General features: G+C 42.4%; 1 protein-coding gene across 2 annotated transcripts in view; it reads left to right on the plus strand.

Moving 5' to 3' along the window:
• TMEM255A (transmembrane protein 255A) overlaps positions 1-22,166 on the plus strand; it is a 50,496-nt gene that overhangs the window by 17,713 nt on the left and 10,617 nt on the right. The window contains exons 4-8 of one of the 2 annotated variants that reach the window (XM_077145643.1): positions 96-185; positions 5,196-5,264; positions 6,655-6,726; positions 7,128-7,216; positions 15,918-16,080. In XM_077145643.1, the coding sequence (XP_077001758.1) occupies positions 96-185; positions 5,196-5,264; positions 6,655-6,726; positions 7,128-7,216; positions 15,918-16,080 (483 nt within the window). The remainder of the gene's footprint in view (positions 1-95; positions 186-5,195; positions 5,265-6,654; positions 6,727-7,127; positions 7,217-15,917; positions 16,081-22,166) is intronic. The other variant, XM_077145642.1, reaches the window with a different exon arrangement.

Genomic DNA, 22,166 nt, shown 5'->3' on the forward strand with positions numbered 1-22,166 from the left:
TACTTTGGCTGACAGTCTCTTGGGGATCACCTAGTCTCCAAAGGAGCAGGAGTGGAAGGCTAACCACTCCTGCTTTTGTTCTGTTTCCTCCACAGCTGGTGGCTTCTATCGTCTTTATCAGCTTCGGTGTGATTGCTGCTTTTTGTTGTGCTATAGTTGACGGAGTCTTTGCTGCCAGACACATTGTGAGTATTTGTAGTCCTGGGTTCAAGCAAGGCTCCATTGAGTGCCTGCTGGTTGTTCAGCACTGTCCTAAGTGCCATTAGAACTACAGAAGCGGGGGAAGACAGAGTCCTTGCTCCAAGGAGCTTATAGTCAAGATGAGGACACGGATGGCTACACAGGCATCTAGAGAACTGGGACTAAGCTGGAAGGTACAAACTTTAAGTGCCTTTGTAGTTTACCATGGACTCCAGAGGTCAAGGAAAGGTTCCCAGTGGAGATCTGGCAGGAGCACGGCCTTTGAAGTGTGAGGAAAATTGGGAAAGGCAAGGACATTGGGGTCAGTGGAATGGCTTGGAACTCAGAACTAATATGGTATATTGAGGTGGAAGGGAAGGGGGAGAGCAACCAGAAGCCACAGACTTCTTGAGAGTCTTTAAGGTTTCAATGGCTGGTCTCCCCTTCCACAGAAACAAGAGCAGAGTGGGAAGTCAGAATCACCATTTCTCAGGTACATGAACTTTGCTGTCCCTACAACAGTGATTGGAGAACAGTGATGTATTAGAAGGTCCAGAGAAAGCCCCAGGACTAGAAGCTTTCACTCAGATCCCAAGCCTCTTGAGAAGCTGTGCCTTGAGTAAGGACTGTTTTACTTCTGAAGCCCAAGCTTGTGCTTTTTCTCTGGCAGGCCTGGGACCAAGGGAATTCTCATTTGGCTTTCTATAGGAGCTCTCGTCCCTCTTTCAGTGCATTCTACTTCATACTATTCTAGACATCTGACCTAGAGCCCACTTTTCCATTAGCTACAGTAGATATAGTGCCTAGGACCCATAATACTTTTAGGGGACCACAAAAGTGTCATCACTGCATTTTCAAATCAGAAGAAAAACAATGACGTTTTGGTCAGGAAAAAAAATGTTACTATGCAATATAGATATAATTGTCTTTATACCAATGCAGTCATAGAACATAATTAAAATAAATAAAAAATATATCATTTTAAATATTGTTTTAGTGGAGGAAGAGGCCCATGAAGGCAGAAGTGCCTAGGGCCCAGGAAGTCATAATATAGCTCTGATCTGGCCCACAAACCAAAATCAAGAGTGAGCCACAGCAACTTGCTGAGATCCCAGAACAATCCCAAATACTTGTTTTTGAAAAGTGAACCAACATGGGAAATGAAAGCATCCCATGGACTAGGTGGAAGTTATGTTTTATAAAACAGTTGAATTGGAGCAAAATTATATTATCAGAATATTCTCTGGATCAAATGATATTTATTCCATTTCAGTCACTAGCTAATTGTTAAAGTCACCCTGAGGGAATGTCTTGGGTGTAGTTGGATCTGGGAAAGGATGACTTGAGACAGTATTATTTCAGTTCTGACCCTCCCACTCTTAGACCCTTCTTGCAAACAGAAGAGTTGGTCCCTCATTTGCCAAGATAAGAGGAACCCTCATGAGCAGCTTCTGAAATGGTATTACAGGAAATACTTTCTGGGCAGGGGGCAAAATATGGAGTGGGTGAGAAAGGCCCTTTGCCCAATTTTCTTTCAAGGCTAAGAATATAAATGTAGGCCCCTGTGTCAGACCTATCTCTTCTGACCTTAGCTAAAAGCAGCCATCTTTTTCATCTTCTTAAAAAGTAAATAACCATCAGTAACTTCTAACATCAAAAATTCCATCACAGTAACATAGAAATTCTTTTCATTTTTGCATATTACCCTCTGAGCACATACCTATTTTGTTTTTTGTTTTGTTTGCATGGGCAGGCACTATGAATGGAACCCGGGTCTCCAGCATGGCAGGCGAGAACTCTGCCTGCTGAGCCACCTTGGCCTGCCCCATATACCTATTTTTGTAGCAGTGTTGCAGTCAATGTTAGCATGCATGCTACTTCATATTCAACAGGAGCCATCTTAATAACTACAATTCCTCTTTTTTGTAGTTGCCTTTAGCTTTTTAATGTGCCTTCACATTTATCATCTTATTTGAGACCCACAGCAATAGCCTGTGAGATATGTAGGGCAGGCATTATTATCCCCATCTGACAAACAGTATTCACTCTGAGACAATCTCCAAGGCAGCACAGACCTGGTGTTGAGTAGCCCACTGTCGATTTTGATGGCATCATGAGCTAAAATGGTTTCTTCCTCCTCCCACTCTTAATTTTTTAAAAACATGTTTATTGAGATATAATTCACATATCACACAATTCACCCACTTAAAGTCTACAAGTCAATGATTTTTAATATATTCACAGATATGTAAAACCATTACCACAGTCAATTTTAGAACATTCATCACCTCAAAAAGCAAACCCATACCCTTTAACTATTACCTTCCTTACCTCCAATTCCCCCCAGCCCTAAGCAACTACTACTCTGCTTTCTTTTTCTGTAGATTTCCCTATTCTGGATATTTCATATGAATGAATTCATATAATAGTCCTTTGTGAATGGATTCCTTCACTTAACATAGTATTTTTAAGGCTTCTCCAAATTGTAGCATGAATCAATATGTCATTCTTTTTTATAGCCAAATAATATTCCATTTTATGGATACAACACATTTTTTTATCCATTCATTAGTTGGTGGACATTTGAGTTGTTTCCACCTTTTGGCTATTATGAATAATGCTGCTATGAACATTTACTTACAAGGCTTTGTAAGGACATATGTTTTCATTTCTCCTGGATATATACCTAGAAATGGAATGCCTGGGTTATATGATAACTCAATGTTTATTCATTTCAGGAACTGCAGGCTGCTTTCCAAAGTGGCCACAACATTTTTATATTCTTACCAGTAGAAATGAGGACTCTGATTTTTGCACATCTTCACCAACACTTGTTATTACCTGACATTTTGATTTTAGCCATCCTAGTGGGTATGACATGATATTTCATTGTGATTTTTATTTGCATTTCCCTGGACTTCCTAAAGTTTTTGATCACTGGCTTCAATTAAAGGCAATAGGCAAAAATCCAAATTATATTTACTGAAAGTTTCCCTTAATGACCACCTCCCTGCCTCTGATTTAGGGGCCTTTGTACCTCGTACAGTTCAGTGGCATCTGGTACAACATCTGTTTCAGGGTTTGGGATAAGGCTGGATAAATCTTTAAGAAAACATTTTTGCTTACAATGTTCCCGTCCAAATACATCTGTCAGTCATCACTGATACCCAGATAGTTTTGAGGAAGGAGGCTTTATTAATCTATGATGATCTGACAGCCAGCTTAAATGGAAGGCATATTTGGGCCCTATCACTGCCTCAATGGGTTAGAGCCAGCCTTTCCTGTTATTGGAGCTCATTAATATTACCTTGTCTTGATCGTTTGGCTTCAGCAAATATGAGCTTCCCCTCAAGGCCTTTCTTCTTGCACATCCCTCTACATGCATCTCATTCCTTCTCTCTCTTGTTTCATACATCCTTTCTCCTCTCCCTCAGATAAGCGTCAACAAACTGGGAAAGTCACTTCAGCTTCTTGTGCCAGTTTCCTCCTCTACCAAATAGACATAATAGTAACTTATTACTCAGGATTAACATGAGAATGAAATGAAGTAATGGGTATAAACATGCCCTATAGAGGGCCTGACACAAAGTAGACGTTCAACATAAAATTGTTTCCATTTTTACCCCTTGACTTTGTAGTCGCTGGCCCACCAGAGCCCTGTCTGAGTGACCTTTTCCCACCTGCCAATTGCCTGGGTTTATTCCTCTTCCAGGGCCTCAGTGCAGAAAAGCAGGCAGAGGCAGCAAATGAGCAATTATCATACTTGTTTGTCTTCATTTAGGACAGTTAGCGGCTGAATGCTTTTGGCCAAACCAGGAAGTCAGGACCTCTATGACCAGCATGTCGAGCCTCCCCTTCCAGCAGGATAATAATGACTTCTGTCATTGCCCAAACATGGAAAATAAACTCTGTCAGGCATGGACTTGAAAAATCTCATTCCTTTCCAGCCTGATTTCAGGCTAAAACAACAGGACAATGTACTTTCTGAACACTGAGCAGCCTGGAGATTCATGTATAAATAGCTGATGCAAAGTCCTAGGTAGCATGGCAGGCTAGGAGGCAGGAGGTACTTGGGCGCCTGTACCCACCTAGATTATTGGAAATAGTGAGAGAAGTGGTGGTAGGAGGCAATAGACAAAGACCCTCTGCAAGGGTACTTCTGCCAACCTCCTGAGGTCATTTGCAAGTACTACTTGTCCTGTCCTAACCTGCCTTTGGCAGTAGTCCCCTACCACTCAGGGCATGTTTAGCTTTAGTCCTGGAAATGAACAGCATCCCCTGACCCCAAGCTTCCAGGCATCTCTGGCTTGTGTCTGTCTGTTCCATCCCAACCCCCATGCCTGAGAACCTCACCAGGAAGCTGGCCAGGCCAGCAGGCTGAATCAACTGTCCTTGAGCCCCATGTTAGTTTTCTAGGCTTTAGAGGTATTTGGGGAATTTACCATCTTTATCTAATCTGTGTGGTTGAGTGAAAATGGCTCACAGTTCAGTTGAGTTAAAATCTACAGCAGACTCAGTAGCTGCCTATCCCCCTTGGCTTGCTTCCTGAGGAAGCTGTGGAAATGACAGCAGAGAGTACATGTCAGTCTGCCCTAACCCTGTCCCCAGGAGTTAATGAGACCTCATTGTTGGAAATAAAAACTCCCTCTATTTGAGAGTGTGATGTTGCAATAACATGGAGTTTTGAATCTTGTACCCTGGGGACTCTGTAAGAACACAAGGACCAAAAGTAAAAGAAAACCATAGAGGAAATTTTAAGTAACCCATTTGTCCGTCACTTACCCAATTTCTCATTAACCAAGTAGCCCAATAGAAAGTCTCTTATTTTTGTTTGGCCTTCAGGTTCTCAGGCTCCCTAGATAGGAAACTTTCAGAAATTAACTCAACCCTCTGCCTGTTCTGGTGTGTGTGTGTGTGTGTGTGTGTGTGTGTGTGTGTTCAATCTTTTATTACCAGAGCACCTGTTGTTTTATTTTCCAAAGCCAAAACCCTTTTGGTGGTGTTTCCTTTTCTAGGATCTGAAACCACTCTATGCTAACCGGTGCCACTATGTCCCCAAGACATCCCAGAAAGAAGCTGAGGAGGTGAGCTAGAATGGAGCTTGAATGTCTTGCCTCATGGGAAAGTCTCCCATTCTGCCTGAAATCCCTTTCTTTTACTCCTTTTCACGGGCCTAAGGATTGCTGTTAGGAGCAGCTGACTTATTTAGTGGGTCAGATCATAGTTTAGAAACTCAAGAGGCCTAATCACATCTACTTTGTTCCAAGGCTACAAGCTGTACCTTTGACCCTAGCCAGAAGCCTCCCAGTGTGTGGCTTTGATCCTAAGAGGGGCAGATAACAGTACAGAGGCCACAGGGCATGCCCATCCCCCATGTCTGTAGATGATGTTTCAGTTGCCTGCTCTTAGGAGCCCAGCTGAAAGTGAGAGCTCCACCAAGGCACTAAGCCTGAACTGGGAGGGGTCTGGAGGCCAAACAAGGATAATTGAGAAGTCTGGTCAACTTTGAGGTTCTAGAGAGGCTTGGACTGCCCATCTGGTCCCTTTTGCCACATTTCCAAGAGGCCAGCTTAATCATGCTTGAGTGGGTACATTGCAAGTATCTCTCCTGACCCACACAGGTCTCCCTGTGCAACATGTCTCCTCAGGAAGAACTAGAGGCAGTGGATAGTGATGGATCCAGGTCACTTTTGAAGGTCTTTAATTTCAATACACAATAATCCCTCCCCAAATCAGAGGTGCCTTTATATGAAACGCCACCATATGCTTCCAGAAACCTTGACAATTTGGTACTCTATTAATCTCATGTAGAAAGTGAATCCTGCCAAGAATGGTTAGAAAAAATGGTTAATTTGTGATCAGGAAGACAAAAGGGAAGCAAATGGATGTAAAGTGGCCACTGTGCTGCAGAACTTTAGGGGAAAACATTTTACATAAAATACGACATGAGTGGTGCCCTTAGAATTAGATAAAGTGATGACTGCTCCACAGGCATCGTGGCAAATATTTCTGTTGTGGCTCTTGCCTCCCTTTTCTCCTCCCAGCTGCAAATTCATCATTTTTCTAATTGTCCTCGAGTTAGAAGGGAGAAGTAGAAACATGTATGTGGCCAGCAGCTTATCAGAAAAGCAGTGAACATTGGGGTAAAGGACCCAATATAGAAAAAAGTGTCTTTTTCCTATGAATATTATGTATAACAAAGCAAAACCGACTTCTGAGCACCTCATTGCATCTGTAGTGGGAAGAGAGCCTGGAGATTTTCTTACAAACAAAAGATGGTAAATGGAAATTAAATATTTTAGTTATGAAAAAAATTGCCTTGCAAATTCAAGACGTATCAAATATCACTGCTGTTCTCTTGATTTTGTCGTGATCCCTTTCTTGTGTTAATTTGGTGACTGTAAAAATAATAATAATGCTTCCATAGGTTCGCTTGTAACCTTGGTCCCCCTAACCCTATTTTTCCTGTATAAGGTCATAAGTTCCTCAACCAAAAATTCTCCTTCCGCGAGGGTTATGAGGAACCTTACCCAGGCAGCTAGAGAGGTACTATTGTACTTCAGAGTGCATGTGACAGCCCCTCTGTCTTCCTTCCTACCCAGTCCCCTTTTCTCCTGTACCCTCATTTCCCCTTCCCCATTATCCTCATTTCCTACCATCCATTTGTTCTTCTGTACTCTGTCTGTCCTTCCTCTCCATCTCTACCCTTCAAGGATGGGGCACTGAGGGTTGTGGCTGAGGCTGGACATGACCTCAGCTCTACAGTGAATTGTCTCATGTGCAAGCTCAGCCAGCCCCCTGACCAGCCCCATCCCTCCCATGCGTTGGTGTGTCCATTTCACAGCCATCTTTACGTCTCCATCAGTCACTAACTCTCATTTCCAATCCCAGAGGGTCCTGCCTCCCACCCATTGCCAGCTGATCTCCTCACTGTTGTCTGCCCTCAGGTGAACTGCCCTCACCTCAGCCGTGGATTCTGCACTCCTCGCATCCGGGGCAACACCTGCTTCTGTTGTGACCTCTACAACTGCGGCAAGTAAGTTGTTTTTATATATATTTTTTTAATTGAGAAATATCCACACACGTATAGCCCAACCATATTATACATCATCACATGGTTGTGTATTCTTCACCGTGATCATTTTTAGAACACAGAAGGTAAATTTTGAGTCCCCAGGCACAGGAATAATAGTTTGACCAAGATGGACACTGAAGGACTGACATGGTGGGGAGGGAGCATGTGGTAGGGATCAGAGAAAAGGAAGACGTTGGACAATCACCAAACTTCAGCATTATCTATCCTCTCTGTGCCAGGTACCATGCTTGGTACTTTCACACATTTGATCTCATTTAATCTTTACCTACAAGGTCTGTATAATTATTATTCCCATTTTACAGAGGAGAGCAAGGCTGAGAAGAAACATAATTAGCCCAAGGTCACACAGAACTTGAAAATTCAAATCCAGCTCTGTCTGAGTCCAGGTTCAACACCAGTCAACAAATAGTTATTGACACCTTCTCTGTGTCTGGCCCTGTGGTAGACATTGGAGATTCAATAGTGAACAAAACAAAGTCCTTGCCCTTGTGGAGCTTATCTTTTAGTAGGGGAGACAATAAATAAACACACTAATATATAATATAATGCCAGGTGGTGATCAGAGCTCTGAAGAAAAATGAAGCAGGGGAGATAGATGGTGATGAGGTGGGAGGAGGGTGCTATGTTATGTAGAATAATCAGAGAAGGCCTCTATGAGAAGGTAACATTTGTGCAGAGACTCAAACAGAGCAAGAGGACAACCAGAGAAGATGGCTGGGAAAAGAATGTTTGAAGCAGAAGGAATAGCAATTGCAAAAGCAGGAGCAGGCTTGGTACTAGTTCTGCTACAGCCACTCTAGGTCTCTGCCTTCCAATTGCTAAAACGTCACTTATTCTTTCCTTCAAAACATATTTAGGTGCTAGGAATACAGAGACTGCCACTGAACAGCTCAGCAAACTAGTAAGGAATACAGACATGTGTGCAATTGATTGCAATATGTGAAAAGTGCAGAGGGAGCCAATGGATATATTCTGGGTCTACAGAAGTCAAATTTTAAATGTGGACTAGGGAGGGTTAATGTCAAGGAGGAGATGATGAGGGAGCTGTGATTTAAAGGAGGAATATGGAGATGAAAACTAAAAGGGGGCAAAAATGGGGAAGGTATTCTGGGCAGCTGTCAGGAAGTAGGGAGTGGGGTGGGGGTAGTCACAGAAGGTGTGGTGGAAGATAAGGCAGAGCTGTAGACAAAGGTCAGATTATGGAGGACCCATAGGCCATAGGAAGGAATTTGGACTTGACCCTGTAGGCAACTGGGAACCATTGAATGGTGCAACATGGAAGATTTGAGTGGTTGGACGTGAGTGGAGGCTACGAGGAAGCCAACAAGAATGCAACCTAGATTAAGTTGGTTTGGGGACATTGAAAAGCAGGGAAAAGATTTGAGAGCAGTTCAGAAGGCAGAATCGACAGGAATGTGTGAGCAGGTGACACAGAGCATGAGTGAACACCCCTTTATGTGGGTGCCTGCCCACGCACAGGGTTTCTTCAGACTCGGTGCAGGAGTGCTGAGGGCCAGGGTAGGGAGAAAGGAAGAGAGGGGGTGGCAGAGGGGGATTGCATGAAGCTAGATCCCTCCTCATTCACATTCCCTACTCTAGGTATTTGGGTGTCCATTTTTCTGACTTGAGGATTAAGATCTGACAGGCTGGAGGCAGAGAAGGGGGGACAGAACTCACACCAGTCTTCTATCTACTTTGCTAGCACTAGTCTCACTTCGTTAAAAGGTTTGTCGGTGGAAGAAGAGAAACTTAAAGACTCAAATGAGGTTTGGAGATTATGGTGGGGGGGGCGGTGTCAATTATTCATGTAACAATAGCTAACACTTGTAAAGGACTTCCCTCCTTAGCAGCGGTCATTGAGAGCTGGATATAATGATACTCCCTGAGTCCACCCTTCCAAAATGATCAAAGGAATGTAAAAAGGTCCTAAGGGACTTGGGGTTATATCGCTAATCTTTCCTCTTGTCTCCCCTTATTCCTCTCTCCCCTGCCCTGTCTTTCTCTGTCTCCTCCCTCTTCTATCCTTCCTTCTTGTCATCCTCTTTCCATCTCCTCCTTGCTGATCTCCTCCCTCTCCACTGGCCAGCTCCCCTCTCCTTTGCCATTTCATAGCCTCCTGGGGCAGGGGGAGCGCTGCGAGCTGGCCAACTGAGCCTGAGATGCAGAAGAGGAAAGGGCTGAGATGTAGTTCCTTGCAGACACGCCTTTCTGCAAATAGGTGTGCTCCTAAAAAGGTTTGAATAAGCCAAATCCTATTTTAAATTCCAATTAGCTGAGCCCTTAGGTGAATATTTTTTTTTTTGAAAGTGAAGACTCAAGCCCAAGTTATCTTCCTATCAATCTGAGCTTCATAATAATGGACTTTCTCGCTTTCTTAAAGGAAGTTATAACAGTATCATCTTCAAAACTCTAAAGAAATTTTGTGAGGAGCTGTGATAATCTATAGGCTCCCTAAGAGCAGGGGAAATCCCTTAATCTTTTCTCTGTCCCTAGCCCCATGCCCCAGCCCAGGGCCAAGACCGAGTGAAGAGTTAATGAAAAGGGAATGGCCTTTGTTAAGAAGGGACAAAAAGAAGAACTCCCTTTTCACCAGGTAAATAAAATAGTGGGCTGGGAACTGAGAGGGATCATGGGACACAGCCCCTAAAGCCTGGAAATGGTTTTCACCTGCCTGATATTTAGAGGCCAGGACCCGGCATCTCTCAAAGCACTTTGCCAGGTCCCTAGTGCTAATATTCCAAGGGTAAAGCCACCAGAAAAGGCCTTACTTCAGCTTTTCATCAGGAAACAGTCCCATTACGTCATAAAGCAATGCCATGAGACTTAAGAGATGATATTTGACCTTTGGCATTTTCCAACCCGCCCCAAAGAGACCTGAACTCAAGGCCTAAATATAGCTAGCAACAAGCATTCTGAGGCTTGAAGACCTTCATTTTGCCAAATGCGTATTTGTTTTCCTCACACGAGTCCTATTTTTAATCAATTGCCAGCTCCTCCAGTCCATTTCCTGGAAAGGAGGCCAAGGGGGAAAAAAAAGTGGGAACAAAAACATTAGGCAGTCATTTGTACAGTGCTACTGAAACAGAGTTTCTACTGTCCCCTTGAACCCACAGACCTTCTTTGACGTCAGGAATGGTGAGGTTTTAATACCAAACATAGATTATTCCATTTAGCCTTGTGTAGGAAGGTGGCTTTCTCTAGGACACAGTTCCTCAGCATCTCCCTTTCAGAATAGTTCAGGCTTTCATCCACTCACTTATCCTTGAAGAGGACAAGTGAATATCACCAGTTTTAGTGAGTAACCTGAAGAAAATGAAAGGAAATGGGGTGGTTCTGGAAGTGCTTCAGCTGGTAATAAAATAAAAGAAGGTAGCTTACTTTCACTCATTCTTTCCCTTGACAAAGTTTTACTGAGCTCCTACTATATGCCAGGTACTGGAGTAGGCTCTAGAAGAGTAAGAATCAATAAGACAGTTTTGACCTTAAGGAGCTCAATTTACCAGGATGGTTGGGGGAGGGTGGCTTAGAACCGTATACAGAATACATGCAATGAAAGAGCTAGGCACAGAGGCTACCATTGCTACTGCCTGTCCACCACGAGTGGGTGGATGGTTCTAGGCCCCTGTTGAAGACAGAAGGATGTCCTCCTGCCTTATCTAAGCCCTGCTGCCTCCTCCTTTGTTAAAAGTGGATGAAACACAGAGAGGTTATCTGTTTCTCCAAGCTCACCCAGAAAATTGAGAGGAAGGGAGCAAAAGCCCATATTGGGTAAATCGATCACATGATCAATGTAATGATCCATCTTTGAACTCAGTTACTCTTTCACAAACTATTTATTGATGACCTATAATGTTTCTGCCACCGTGTTGGGCAGTGAGGGAGACACAAAAGAAATGTGAAAGATGACCCTTACCTTTAAGAAGTTACACTCTAGACAGACACGCCATGTCCATTTTGGCCTTGGCTGTAGCTTCAGCACCCAGCACAGTACTCAGCACTGAGTAGGCTCTCAATAAGTACTAGAGTAAATGAATAGCTAAATGACTGACATATGCAAAGTGCCAAATTACGAGGAACAGACTGTCTGAGACTGAGGGAGTCCAGGGAAAAAGTTAATGAATGGGCACTGGAGTCCTTGAAGCAGGCCCTAGAGGAAGTGGATATTGAGGCTTTGAGCAGCAGAAGAGATTAGGACAAGCAGAGAACAGGCTTTAAGGACATGGTAAGGAAGTGACTCCCCATTCTATGAATGGGGAGAAATCTGAGCAAAGGTTTGGAATTAGTACCCAGCATGGCCAGTTTGGGGCTTCTGAGGATCCCAGCTTGGCTGGAGTGTGGACTCCAGAGTATCGTAGGCCTTGAATGCCAGACTGAGGAATTTGGACTTTTACCTGAAGGTGATGGGGAACCATGGAAGGGTATTGATTAAGTGAACGACATAAAGAAATATTTTAGGAAGATTGATCTGGCACTAATTGGGCCTGGCAGGAGAGCCTTGTAGTCATAGAGACTTCAGGTGTCAGGGGTGGGAATACAAAAGATGGAATTTCAGACAAAAATCTACCCAGAAACTAAACCAAATGGAATAGTGAATCTCAAACAGAAATGATCCACATTAAGTTGCTGAACTCTGAACCACATTGGAATATGTCTTTTGCTTCATGATTCAATTTTTAAAAAGTTTAAATAACTGCTGAACCCACTCAAACTGGAACCAAACATAGATTCTCTAAAACTATTGAATATCTTTAAACTACTAACCTAGCCCTGTGATGTGGCCTGTGTACTTCAAGCATTAATACATTAAAGAATAGGCTCCATTGGTTTGAATCATGTTGCCAGAAGCTGGCTCTTAGAGGGGAAAAATATATAGCTACATGTTTTTTGGAGGGGATGCTTATTATGTGCTCAAGCACTGCTTTCACGCCATCTCTCATTAAATTCCCCAGGCTCAGAGAGGTTAAGAAAGTTACTCAGGGTCAGACTGAAAATAAGTGACAAAGCCAGAATCAAAGGCATTCTCACTCCAGAGTCTGCCATGCTATACTGCCTATCTCTACTGTATATTTCCAGCCTATCCTGAGTGTATTAGGAGGTAGGTAAAGATAATTTGGAGGAAGTCAGAGGCTGACTCCCAAGCCCCTACTGCATCTACCTCCCACTCCTGCCTCTGCCACCCCACACTCACCCTTACTCAGGCCTGCTGGTTTTAGGGGATAGTCCTCATACAGCTGTGCCTTCTTTGAGCAGTAAGTAATTTGTTTTTCCTCTCTGCCCCATCCCCAGGGCTTAGCACAGTGTGAAATACCAGGAGACACTCAATGTATGCTTATGGGTGGTCTCTTCAGCTATGTTCCTGAAAACTACTGCAATCTAATTCAAATTCTGATGAATTGAAACACACTTAAAATTTCACTATGGAAGCTTAGTATTTGAAACAGTGGGTCTCAAACATTAGTAAGCTTGTTCACTCAGACTACTGAACCCCACCCCAGGATTCTACCAGATTCACTGGTGCTGGACCTACGAATCTACATGTTTAATAGTTTATTTTCTCAAAGGCACATACACACACAAAGAGCTGACACCCATGGACATACACAGACACACATAAATAACACACTGACATACACAAGCAGACATACATAGATACAAACACAAATGATTCTGATGCAGTCTTCCTTTTACACTGTACTAGTTTGCTAAATGCTGCTGGAGAACAATATACCAGAAATGAAATGGCTTTTAAAGGGGGAATTTAATAAGTTACAAGTTTACAGTTCTAGTGCCAAGAAAATGGCCAAATTAAGACACCAACAAGAGGTTACCTTTACTCAAGAAAGGGTGATGCCACCCAGAAGACCTCTGTCAGCTGGGGAGGCATGTGGCTGGCATCTGCTGGTCTCTTGCTCCTGGGCTCTGTTGCTTTCAGCCTCTGTTTTCTGTGGGGGTTCCTCACTTGGCATCTGTGAGTCCTCTCTTGGCTCCTCTGGGACACAACTCTGGGTTCTGGCTTGCTTAGCATCTCATAGGAAGGCACATGGCAATGTCTGCTGGGCCCTGCTTCTCCAAATGTCTGAGTCTCCTGTTGGCTCTGTCAGCTCAGAAACAACTCTTCCCCAAGCATCTGCATCTGTGTCAACTCTGAGCTCTCTCCAAAATATTTCCTCTTTTAAAGGACTCCAGTAAACTAATCAAGACCCATCCTGAATGGATGGAGTCATATCTACCATACCCATCTAATCAAAAGGCCACATTCACAATTCGGCACATCATATCTCTGTGGAGATAATCTAATCAAAAGTTTCCACCCTAAAATATTGAATCAGGATTGAAAGAAACAGCCACCCCCACAAGATTGGATCAGGATTAAAACATGGCATTTCTGGGGTATGTAATAGCACACACTGCTTTCAGTTCCTCAGAGAAATACTGGTTTAAAAGAATCTTAAGATAAATTTATCTGTAAAGTTGAAAAGTTTTTTTATCTTGTGTTAATAATTCCTGGGTTCTGGCTGATTCATTTTGTAGGTAAAACTTGCGTTTTTTTTCCTTTCTCATTTTCAGTGTTTTTGCAGAAGGGGAGTCATATGTAATAGCCATACTGATGCCAGGGTGTTTGGGCGTGACTTTAATTTTATGTACCACAGTGTTTTTAGATTTATTATCACCTCCAGGGGGGGCATATTTTAAACCAATTTGCAACATCCAGATAGACAGGGATTTTCATTTAATTCATTCAGCAGGTATTTATGTAGCACAACTTATGTGTCAAGCCCAGCGGTGAACAAAATCAACCAAGTTCTTGCCCTCATGGAGTTCACATTGAAGTTGGGGAGACAGACAATTATAAAGTAGACATATCTGTAAGATAATTTCATGTAGGAATGAATGCTACAGAAGAATTAGAGATGGGTAATGTGACAGCATTGGGACTGGGGAGGTGGCGGGTGTGTCTTTGGACAGAGCAGTCAGGGAAGACCTCTCCAAGGAGGTGATAAATTTGGGTTTTGTGCAACAGCTCGGCTTTAGTTCTTTATTGGGGCATTGCCTTTTTTTTTTAATTAATATTCTTAATTGTGAAATATAACATAAATGCAAAAAAGCAATAAGTTTCAAAGTACATTTTAACAAGTAATTATAGAACAGATTTCAAAGTTTGGTATGGGTTACAGTTCCAAAATTTCAAGTTTTTCCTTCTAGCTGCTCCAAGACATTGGAGACTGAATCAATACAATGATTCAGTAGTCATACTCATTTGTTAGTTTCTGCTATAACTTCTCCTTCTTCTTTGATCCTTCTCCCAATCTTAGGGATATTTAGGTTTTGGGGTGTTTTAGTTTGCTAATGCTGCCAGAATGCTATACACCAGAAATGGACTGATTTTTATAAAGGGGATCTATTTCGTTACAAATTTACAGTTTCTCGGAGGAAAGGCAGCTAACTTTCATCCGGGTTTCTCTGTCACATGGGGAGCACACAGAGACTACTTCTGGCCTTCTCTCCCAGCTTCTGGGTTCAAACAGCTTTCCTTAGGGTGTGTCCTTTCTGCATCTCCAAACATCTGGGTCTGAGTTGCTGAGCCCTCTTCTTACCTCTTTCTTATAAGCCTCCAGCTAATTAAATTAAGAGTCACTCATTACATAGATGCATATGTTCCAAGAAATGATCATGATGATGAATATGCAACTATGTGATGATATTGTGAATTACTGATTATATATGTAGAACGGAATGATCAAAAGTTAAGAATGTCTGCGTTTGTTTGGTGGTTTTTGGTATTTAAAAAATTTTTTAAATTAAAAAAAATCACTCATTACAGAAATCACTCCCCTTAGCTGACCACAGATTAATTAGCCATAGATTAATTTCACATGCTGATGATTTAAGTCCACATCAACAAAACAATTGGGCACCATCACCTGTCCAAGTTGACACCTGAACCTAGCTACTACATGGGGCATTGTCTTTGGTTGGTTTGCTTGATTTTTGTTTTGTTTTGCGAGGGGAGACACTGAAGACTTTGAAGCCTGAATTCTGGTCCCAGCTCTAACCACTTATGACTTGGACAAGCTCCTTGACCTCTCTGTGCTTCAGTCTCCTCATCTGCAAAATGGGGGCAGTGATAGTACCTACCTTATAGAGGTATTGGAAAGATTTGCAGCACTGTCCGACAGAGCTTCTTGTAAAGATGGAAATATTCTACAATCTGCTCTGTTCAGTACAGTAGCCGCTAGCCACATGTAGCTATTGAGAACTTGAAATATAGCTGGTGAGACTGAACTGAATTTCAAATTTTATTTCATTTTAATTAATTTAAATTTAAATTGCAATGTGATAGTAGCTACCATATTGGACAACATAGATTTCATGAACTCATGTATGTAAAGGGCTTAGCAACAGGGCCTAGCACATAGCAAGTGTCAATAAATGCTATTTAGGATTAGTGCCAGTGCTGGCAACAAGTGCTCCTCTAGCAGGTAGGATTTTTTTTTTCTCTGGATAAACAATCATGGCTATGATGTCCCTTATGATAGTTCCCCACCTGTCCTCCTGTCTTTTCACCCGAGCTGCACAATAGCTAAAGCCCTAGGGATCTTGCTCCCTGGGGACTGACTGGGATGCACTCCTCTCTGTCCAGCCGGGTGGAGATTACCGGCGGCTACTATGAATACATTGATGTCAGCAGCTGCCAGGACATCATCCACCTCTATCACCTGCTCTGGTCTGCCACCATCCTCAACATTGTCGGCCTGTTCCTGGGCATCATCACTGCCGCTGTCCTCGGAGGCTTTAAGGACATGGTAAGGAAGTGATTCCCCATTCCACAGAGGTTCCTGTTGGGGGGTGGGGGATGAGGCTAGGTGGTTGGGGGCAATGGGGACATGTATTTTGAAAGGAAGAAACAGAAACAAGAATGAACTGACCTCTGTAAAGAACGTAGCTGCCGTTGGGTGAGTGTCTCAGCAGGCAGACTTCTTGCCTGCCATGCCGAAGACCGGTGGCTGCCCATGCAAAAAAAAAAGGTAAGAACGTAGCTGCCTTCAAAACGTCTTGCGTTGAAGGAGCAAGGTAATGTCATCAGTTTGCAAATATTTCTTGTTAACACGGGTTACCTGTGTTCTTGAGGCAGAACCTGGGAGGGAGGTGGGAGGGGTGTTCTCAATTCTGTTCACACTGGATATGTAAATGTGGCCTTTCATACTCCCCCTCAACCCCCATCCCCACCCCAACCCTACCCCCAACACTTTCAGCAGAAACCTTCTGGGGTAGTTTTTTTTCCCTAACAGACTTTGGAAGAGAAGGAAGGAAAGAGTTTTGTTTTTGTTTTTGTTTTTAGCTACAGGTATGAGTTATTCTACTCTTACCCTTCCTAGGAATTTAATCCTGGGGTTTATCCAGAAACAACATCTGGGCTCCTTTTCACTTTGCATTTGAAGGGCCAGCCTTAGGCTAAGCTGCTTGACAGGTCTTGCCTTCAACCTCAAACTCAGCCTCCCCACATGTTCCCTTTCTTCCCTTCCAAATCATTTATTATATTCATGTATGTATCTGTGAAGGTGCACTAGCACCTAGTAGGTGCCGGTAACGTAGGCTCCTCGTTTCCTTTGCTCTTAAAGCAATTCTAAGCATTTATTTGCTGATTTAATAAACCCTGATCTGTAATTATAGAAGGAAAGCTGTAGTGCTATGGTCCTCAGCCTGACTTCACATTAGAATTACGAGATGTTTAAAAAGAAAAACTAAGCAAACAAACAAAGAAAACACAGATGCATGGGGCCCTCCTCCAAAGATTCTGATTTAATTGGTCTAAACTCAGGCTCAGGCAACAATATTTTCTTAAAAGCTTTCTAGATGATTCTGAGCTGCTGCCAGGATTGCTTACCACTGCCTTAAGTGAATGCCCCATATCTGTTCAGGGAATTACTTTGTCCCTAAAAGGGGCTTTTCTTTGATCCTGAAATGAGATGATCCCCTGGCCCCTGCTATGTCTGAGCCATTGTGGGGTCCCAGAGAAAATAGGAACCTAGAAGTCAGTTTTAAATTTGATCCCGCACTGTTAAGAGAGTGGGTAATGGAAAATGCAAGGTGAAGTAGGACAAGGGAAAAAAAAGAAAAACCTCTGCATTATTTGGTAGTAAATCTCCACCAGGATTGGACGGGTTGGTAACCCTAAGTCAAGAGAAATCCTTCCCTCCCCACCCCAAGTCTGTCTGGTTGTCTCTGTTTTTCTCTCTCTCTTTTTGATACACAGATTTCTCATTCCCACTGCCCTCTTTCCACTCCAGGAAGTCCAAGGACTAGGGAGTAAGGGACGCATCCATGTAGGTGGGGCCCTAGGAGGAATAATTTCCTGTAAATTTGGGCCTGAGGAAGTTTGAGGTTAGAAAGCTGTTTCAGGACTGGGCTTCCCTTTGTTCTTGAAGACTTTCCCCAGGGGGCGAGTGAAAGCAGAGGCATTGTATAGAATCTGGGCCACTTTGGCTGAGAAAGAAGCTCTCTCTCTGGCTTGGGGTTAGCCAGATGATAATGGAACATTGGGGCAGGGTGTTAAGTGTTCTCTAAATTGTTTCTATAGCTCTCAGGCTTGGGTGACAGAGCTACTCTGATGCACAAATGGAGTAGGTGGTGGCTACTTGGTGGGCTTTATGGGGTTCCTGCAAGGCTTCTGCCCTCCCCAATGACTTCTGTAAGTCATAGTCATAAAACTTCCATCATTTTCCATTCCTTACTTTAAGTTGGGCATTGTCCCCTTTCTCCTTGTCCACTTTCAAACTGTATTGAGAAAAGAGAAAAGCTAATATGCCACAGAGGTGCATAATACCTTAACTTACTAACCACTCAGTGCATAGGACTTGATAAAATCCTTTTCCATCATGACAGAAGGAATTGGGATGAGAAGGCAAAGGGTATCTGTGGAAGACAGAGAAGGCAACTGAATGGACACTTTTCTTCAAGAAATTTGTGGAACTTGGAAGAAAGTGGGAGAGCAGAAAGGTGGTGTGCTAAGGAATATAGCCCTGCCAAGCTTTCAGCCTTGGCTTAAGACTCCTGTTTTCCCTCACTATGCCTCCCCCATTGTTTTTGTATGCTGTATGGTGGTGTCACATTTCATTATTTTTCCAAGTGAGTACCCCATTATTGCAGCATCATTTTTTGAATTTTTGTTTGTTTGTTTTGCTTGTTTGTTTGTTTTTTGGGAAGTGCATGGACCAGGAATTGAACCCAGGTCTCCCATAGGGCAGGAAAGAATTCTACATTGAACTACCCTTGCACCCCCTTCCCCCATTATTTAAATTAAGGTGTAATTCATATAGCATAAAATTAACTATTTGCAAGTATACAAATTCATTGGTATTTAGTACATTTACAATGATGTGCACCATCACCTCTATCTAAATAGGTTAAATGGGGTCCACAAAATGTGACCTTTTGTGTCTGACTTCCTTCACTGAGCATAATGTTTTTGAGATTCATCTGCATTATTGTTGTGTCAATACTTCATGTCTTTTTATGGCTGAATAGTATTCCATTGAATGGATATACCACATTTATCCATTAAACCATTGGTGGACATCTGAATTATTTCTACATTTTTGCTCTCACAAATAATGCTGCTATGAACACTCATGTATAAGTATCTGAGTCCCTGTTTTCAATTATTTGGGGTGTATACCTAGGAGTAGAATTGTTGGGTAATATGGTAAACCTATGTTTAACTTTTTGAGGAACTGCCAAACCATTTTCCCCAACAGCCATACCATTTCACACAAGGGTTCCAATTTTTCCACATTCTTGCCTCACCAGCATTTGTTATTTTCCTTTTTTATTCTATTCATTCTAGTGGGAGTAAAGTGGTACCTCATTATGGTTTTGACTTGCATTTCTCTGATGTCTAAAGAGTTGAGTATCTTGTTATTTGCCTATTGGCCATGTGTATAACTTCTTTGGTGGAATGTCTATTCAAGCCCTTTGCTCATTTTTTAATTCATTTTTTTTATCTTTTTGTTGTTGAGTTTTAGGATTTCTTTATATATTCTGGAAACTGGACCCTTAGAAGATATATGATCTGAACATATTTTCTCTCATTCTATGGGTTGTACTACAAGAAAGTAGTGTCCTTTGAATCCCAAACATTTTAATTGTAATAGATAGATACAATTTATCTATTTTTTCTACTGCTGCTTGTGCTTTTGATGTCATATCCAAGAATCCATTGCCGAATCCAAGGTCATGGAAATTTGCCCCTCTGTTATCTTCTAAGAGGTTTATAATTTTAGCTCTTACATTTGTGTGTTTGATCCATTTTAAGTTAATTTTTGTGTATACATTAATTACGGGTCCAACTTCATTCTTTTGCATGTGGATGTCCTGTTTTCCCAGCGCCATTTATTGAAGAGACTGTTCTCTCACCATTGATTGGTCTTGGCACCCTTGTCAAAAATCAGTTTACCATCAATACATGTGTTTATTTCTGGAATCTCAATTTCACTGCACCCTTTGATCTCTAGAGGAAAAGGATTTGATGATTGTCTGTACCTGATTACTGATAGGTAGCAGTTCTACAAAGAAATTTTGCACAATTACTTTAGTCACTCCTCACCACTACCACTGCCTTGTGAGGTAAATTTTTTACCCCCATTTACCTGATGAGGAAACAGAGGTCAAGCGCATTGCCCAGAGCTAAACAGCAGAGCTGGGACTGGAGCCCAAGTTTATCAGAGGCCAGAGTCTTTGCTCTTTCTACCCCATACCGGCTGCCCCTAACTAACTTTTGGATAGCCCTTCTGCTTTAACAGACATTGTCTCCTTGTTTAGTTGCTTTAATTTTTTTTTTAATTAAAAGTGAGTTGTTTCCAAATGTTGTGAGCTGCATTAGCAGTAAGGGAGGAGACCAAGGGAAGTACCAAGCATCATCAATGCGAAACTTGTTGACTCAAATAAGGACCAGCAGGGAAAATGAAAGCAGAGACCAGAGACCAGATATTTGATTCATGAGGTGAGAAAACACCAGCGGGGATATAGGATGGTGGCAACCAGGGAGGAAGCATTACTTTGATCACTTTCTTTAAAATCAGAATAGGGTGTGGTCCCAGAACATCAACCAGGTGAGGCTAAACAAAATCCTCGGCCTGGGTCCACATGTATTTGGTGATTTGTGGTGTGCTTCCCCCCTGGGGTCTGAAGGCAGGTCCTGGGGTGCTGGCTGATAGAAGCTACTCCCAGGGAGTGAGGAAAGGAGTCAAAAGCAGTGGGTTCGCAGCCTTCAACAGAATCGGCCAGGAGCCACCATTTCCAGAGTTGTGGGATCCTAAAAGGAAAGATGATGCCTTCCTTCCCTGACCAGAGATGCTTGGTGAAAAGAATCTTAATAAAGAAAGGTTTGATGAAGTGTTTATTAAACAAAGATAAAAGGACTTGAAATGAATCTTCAGAGGGTAGTTATCTCTTGCCTTTTCTCCTAATTGGTATCTCTAGTTTGGAATAAACTTGGGAGGTATAAAAGTGACATTCTTTCCAAAGTCTACAATCACTGTCTTAGAATAGACACACTTTTGTCCAGGCAAGATTGCTTTTATAGTTTCATTGTGATTGCTTTTATAGCTTCCTGTGCTACCTAGTAACCTGTTGTTTTACTGGAGCTCAGAATGCTACTGATCAAGAGTGGGAGTCTCACAACTTAAGCCCCAGAATTTTAGCAGAAATACACACACTCTCCTGCATTTATACACAAATAGATACAGAGCCCACATTTATTGTAAAGTCAGAGCAAGTGATTTAAAATACAACCAGACCAATCTTTTGGGCCATCTCTTTTGTCCCTTCCCTACCTGATTCCTCACCTCCATCTCCCTTTGCGCCCTCTTTCTTTTTCTCTTGTCGCCCTGTGTGTTCCCACTCCTGACTCGTTTCTCCTCAATGGTCTCCTTACTACTCATGCAATCTTCCTCTGATATTTTTGTGTTTCTTTCCTATAATAGCCTACTTCCTTCCAAAGATTATTCTAGACCCCTGGCCTCACTGCACACATAAAACCTTTTGTAGATACAATGTATTTTGTGTGATTGTTTCTCCATAGTTAGGCTTATGTTATTTGCATAGAAGAGCTGGTTTTATTTTGCAAGAGCTGGAGGGTGTGTTTGTAATTGACAGGAGGCCAAGGAAACATGATTTCTGGGACCTCCCTAAGTAAGATTTTTCTTCTTAGAATTCTGGTGAAGAGGTGAGGGCATTTCTGAATGCTTTTCCTCTGTAAAGCAGCCAGCCCTTGGAATGCTCAAATCTCAGCCCTGTCCCACACATTAGAGAGACTGACAAACATTTCTTTGGTTGTCTGTAAGCTGCATTGTAATTACTGAGGTTTGTAGCTCTTCAAACCTCCGAGCAATATAAACAGTAACCCACTCCAAGGAAGAGAGCAACAGAACTGTGTTCAAACTTGCTGTAAGGGTGTTTCCCCTGCCAACACACTAACATGGTTGCCTGTGCCACTGCCAAAGTCTGCCCACACACTTTCAACTTTAGAGGAAGCTTCTGCTCTCCATTAATGTAGAGTAGATATGTACCAGAGAGAAGATACAATGATTTTGCTCTCGATTATACACACAACTGGAAGAGGAGCCAATTACATAGAAGATGGAGTAAAGAAACACAAAACACCTACTTCTCTCCTTGACCCACGTGACACTCATTAGGTACAAAACACTGTCCTACTTGGGAACTAATGAGCAGTGGTAATTTCCTTTAGCAGTACTTTGGCCCTGGCTCTCCTGGACAACTTTTACAAACACTTTGTGATCCAACACATTTATCTCACAACACATTTCCCTGTTCAGCTTATGTGACAGTGTATATTTTGGTTCTTTTTTTTTTTTTCATTTTAATTTTT

Source organism: Tamandua tetradactyla, chromosome X, assembly GCF_023851605.1.
Source record: "Tamandua tetradactyla isolate mTamTet1 chromosome X, mTamTet1.pri, whole genome shotgun sequence".
In the NCBI taxonomy this organism is placed as follows: domain Eukaryota; kingdom Metazoa; phylum Chordata; class Mammalia; order Pilosa; family Myrmecophagidae; genus Tamandua; species Tamandua tetradactyla.